We start from the raw sequence: 3,899 nt of genomic DNA, 5'->3' as shown, positions 1-3,899 counted from the left end.
GAAATTTGTACCCGACTTGAAAGTGGTAGATTGTATTCACAAACCACTAAAGATGTACTGCGACAACCAATCCGCGGTATTCTATGCTCACAACAACAAGTCGAGTAATGCTGCCAAAACAATAGAGATAAAGTATTATGTTGTGAAAGGTAAAATCCAGAATCAAACTATAAGTCTCGAGCATATAAGGACAAAGGATATGCTTGCGGATCCGCTAACGAAAGGCTTACCACCCAATGTGTTCAAGGAACACTTAGCCGGCATGGGTTTAAGGGAAAGCCTTATGATTTCTGGATAGGCCCAAAAGAAACAGAATTTGTTTCTAAACATATATGATGTAACTGTATGATTCTATCGGCAATTAAGTTGTGACGATAAAACATGCTCTATGTACCAATATGTGATAAAACAAATAAACTAGAAAGTATAAAGTTAAAAGTAAAGTTGAGATCAAGGGGGAGAATGTTAGGTTGATCTCTCTCCCGTTCGAACCCAACGGATCGAACGGGCCCCTGACTCGCGCCCTGATCGGGGGCGCCCAACCAAACCATGGTTGGTGGGCCCCTGTGACCCGCTCTATATAAACAGAGGTGGGGTCGGGGCACGACTTACAAGGTTAATCGCTGCCACAATCCCCACCGACACTCCCTTCCAATCTAGGGTTAGCGCGACGCTCACGGGAAGCTCCACCACCGTCGGCCGCCATCTCTCTGCCATCACCGGCCCCTACTTCACCATGGCCGGCGCTGGATCGAGTTCATCTGCACCAGCAGAAGGTAGGTGTACCGGATCTAATCTAGCCTAGTGATCCAAGAGTCTATCAATTTTTACCGTGTTTTGGTTTCATCGGTAACATTCTAGAATCTTCCCTAACATGTTTTACTTCATTTGTGGGTGTTTTCTTTTGGTTTTGTTCTGGATTTCATTTCTCCCATCTTAACTTTGGAAACATTTTTTGAAATTGAAGAACATTTTTATTAATTTGTGAACATTTTAAAATTTGGGAACAACGTTTTAAATCTGAAAACGTGTTTCAACTTGTTTTTTTTTTCATTAAATTCGCGTGAATGTAGTACCAAATTCGAGTTGGAGGGGTATTTGTCCCTGGAGCCGCGTTTGGGCATAACCGGACTTGTTTCGTTGGGTGCAATTTTGTCCTCGTACGACAGTACATGTACCGCTCGGATTTGCTATTGCTAAAAAGAAAAAGCGAATCAACCTGTGGTTGAGTTGGTTAGGTGGACAGTGGTATCCCTAACCCATCAGGGTTCAAATCCTGGTGCTCGCATTATTCTTGAATTTATTTCAGGATTTCCGGCGATGCTTTTTCAGTGGGAGGAGAGGGTGTGCGTGTGTGCGTTTATAGGGGTGAGTGTATGCGCGTGTATATGAGCGGTTGTGTCTGTACTGATGCTAAAAAAAATATTGCTAAAAAGAAAAAAGAAAACACGTACCGCTTGGACCACGAAGAGGCTTCCAGAGACATTACTTGTCGCAGACAGACATATACGACCAGGCGACGGGACGAGGTGGACACCTTCCAGATACATCGCCGAGCCGCCAACCCACAGCCTCCAGCCTGATCCGCCATCCATGGCGCTGCGGACCCTGATGGCGAGGGTACGGACTTCCGCCGCTACGCTCCGCCTACAAACGCCGGCCCTGGGCCTCTCCCCTCTGACCGGCGGCCGCGCCAACCTCCACTCCGCCGCCGCCGCCTCCCGCCGCCTCTCCCCTCCGGCCGGCGGCCGTCCCTGCCTCATCTCCACCAGGAATCTGGTACCCCCGACCCTGCCTTATCTTCAAATTTGTTGTTTCGACCCCTCCTCATCTCTGCAGATAGTTTCCCTTTGCTATTTCACACAATCCCTGCACGAATAAACCATGTCAGCCACAGGTCCAAGAGAGGCGATATGTTTGCTTGTTTCCTGGGTGTATCATTATTGCTCAGTGTGGAGTTTATGTGGGCAGTAGATGGCTCGGCCTAAATAGATGCACGTGCAGACATCTTGTTTGATATCTTCCATGATCTGCTGGGGCGGTTTGACCATGGGTAATGCAAGAGCTAAATTTTGTGTGTAAATCCCACACACATATCAAACGTGAATACGGTAAATCTGGATACCAGTACCATAGTGATATATAATCTTTAGAGACATAAAACTGCTATATTTTGTAATCTTTGGGGCACTCTTGGTATGTAAAATTGCCATCGGTTTTCTTATGTAAAACTCTAGAAATTGCAATCACCTTTTATTGAAACCAACCCTAAGATTCTAGGCATTGCTCTAGATATATAAAGGCCTTTGTGAAATATTCTAGACCTGTTGTATTCAACCACACCACAGTTAAAGGCCAGGCCGGTAGAAACGGCAGCTTATATAGAAATTGAATATGATATAGGGCTTTTTTAGTAGAAATATCTTTACCCACTGCCCACTACAAATTGTAGCATAAAGCATCTAGGTTGAACAAGCATAGATTAGTCAAATCTTCCCCTTTCTGCTGCTTCCTTGGATGATTGTTGAGGTTTTGATCTTTAGATCCTAGACGAATGATCTTTCTAGATGTTTCCTTTAAAATTGTACAAGAATATATGTATATGGCTCGTTTTAAACAGTGTGCATTCCCCTTTATCTTGTATATAAACGCTAAATGGTGGGGTGATTATTCGTTCACTGTTTATTGTTATTTTGAACATTGATCCTAGCTAATAGTATTATTTTCAGCAACTTTTGTAAAGCAGATATAAGTACAAGCTGCCTTAGAAGAGGTGTGAGGTTTCTTATTTAACCAGGATTTTTCTATTTTTATTCTAGCGCACAAGAATTAACTTGGAATCAGCTAGCCTGGAGGAGCTCTTACGAGAGGCAACCTATTTAGAGGAACAGATCAAAGAGTGTCTGAACCGTACGCTGTATGATTATTATGATTTCCCTTTTCTAACCTTAATATTAGTTTTATTTTGTCATTTAATAAATAATTGTACAACTATACATGTTTTTCTAAAGCAAGGAGAAGGAGAGGTCTGATCTAATCATGAAGGATACTTGGAGTACTCTAAAGCGTATGGCCTATTGTGCTGTTGTGGTGAAAGTCATAGTATTTTTCATTTCTCCTAGTGAACTGGCGGAAGAAGATGAGGTGATGAACTAGTGGAAGAAGCACTTGATGAACTAGCGGAACAAACTGAGGTGATGAGCTAGTGGAACAAGCTGAGATGTCTTGTCATCAGCTAGCTGTGAGCTCTTAACGAGTAGTAGGTTATATTAGGGAACTCATGTATTAATATGCCTCTCAGCCATGGGTCAGTACTTCATTATGTTATATAGAGCTCTGAGTTGTTAATAGGTTATCTTAGGGAACTCATGTATTAATATGCCTATCAGCCATGTGTCAGTACTTCATTATGTTATATAGAAAGTTGTTAATAGGTTATGTTAGGGAACTCATGTATTGAATATTGATATGCGTATCAGCTATGTATGGGTGTCTATAGCTATGACTATATATGGATATTCTGAGGAATTGACAATGCTTGAATATATATTAAGAAGGGAGCAACATAAAAATGTTGCTACAAAGTTTTACAGGGCGTAGGCGCCTAGAACAGTACACACAGGAGTACAAATTAATCTGGGTTTGGAAGTGGGTAGTTTATACAGCACACAAATATTAGTACAAATTAATTTGGGTTTGGAGGTGGGTAGTTTTCGTCATCCGACATCCAGTGAGTTTAAGACGAAGACTGCAAGATGTCATGTTTGATGAGGCTAAGAAGGGCAGCAGTGCTTAAGGAAGAACCCTTGAAAACTCATCTGTTTTGCTCCTTCCAAATGTGCTAGCAGGTGTAGATGGTTGTTCTTATGTCCTTCTCAGGGAGGGTGCAGATCATATCA

General features: G+C 42.5%; 1 protein-coding gene across 1 annotated transcript; it reads left to right on the top strand.

Moving 5' to 3' along the window:
* The first annotated feature begins 1,491 nt into the window (after positions 1-1,491).
* LOC125532412 lies at positions 1,492-3,508 on the top strand. The gene is made up of 3 exons (XM_048696480.1): positions 1,492-1,779; positions 2,820-2,917; positions 3,012-3,508. Exons 1-3 carry the CDS (start codon positions 1,594-1,596, stop codon positions 3,154-3,156), a joined length of 429 nt encoding a protein of 142 aa, XP_048552437.1. The 5' UTR covers positions 1,492-1,593; the 3' UTR covers positions 3,157-3,508.
* The last annotated feature ends 391 nt before the right edge of the window (positions 3,509-3,899 follow it).

The sequence above is a fragment of the Triticum urartu genome, unplaced genomic scaffold, assembly GCF_003073215.2.
Source record: "Triticum urartu cultivar G1812 unplaced genomic scaffold, Tu2.1 TuUngrouped_contig_9873, whole genome shotgun sequence".
In the NCBI taxonomy this organism is placed as follows: Eukaryota; Viridiplantae; Streptophyta; class Magnoliopsida; order Poales; family Poaceae; genus Triticum; species Triticum urartu.
This window is presented reverse-complemented; position numbering and strand designations above follow the sequence as displayed.

Bases quoted from the DNA above. Each gene is read 5' to 3' on its own strand.
- LOC125532412 (XM_048696480.1), top strand. From the start codon at position 1,594: ATGGCGCTGCGGACCCTGATGGCGAGGGTACGGACTTCCGCCGCTACG. The intron at 1,780-2,819 runs GTACCCCCGACC...TTTTTATTCTAG, and splicing joins TCATCTCCACCAGGAATCTG to CGCACAAGAATTAACTTGGA. The intron at 2,918-3,011 runs GTATGATTATTA...GTTTTTCTAAAG, and splicing joins GAGTGTCTGAACCGTACGCT to CAAGGAGAAGGAGAGGTCTG.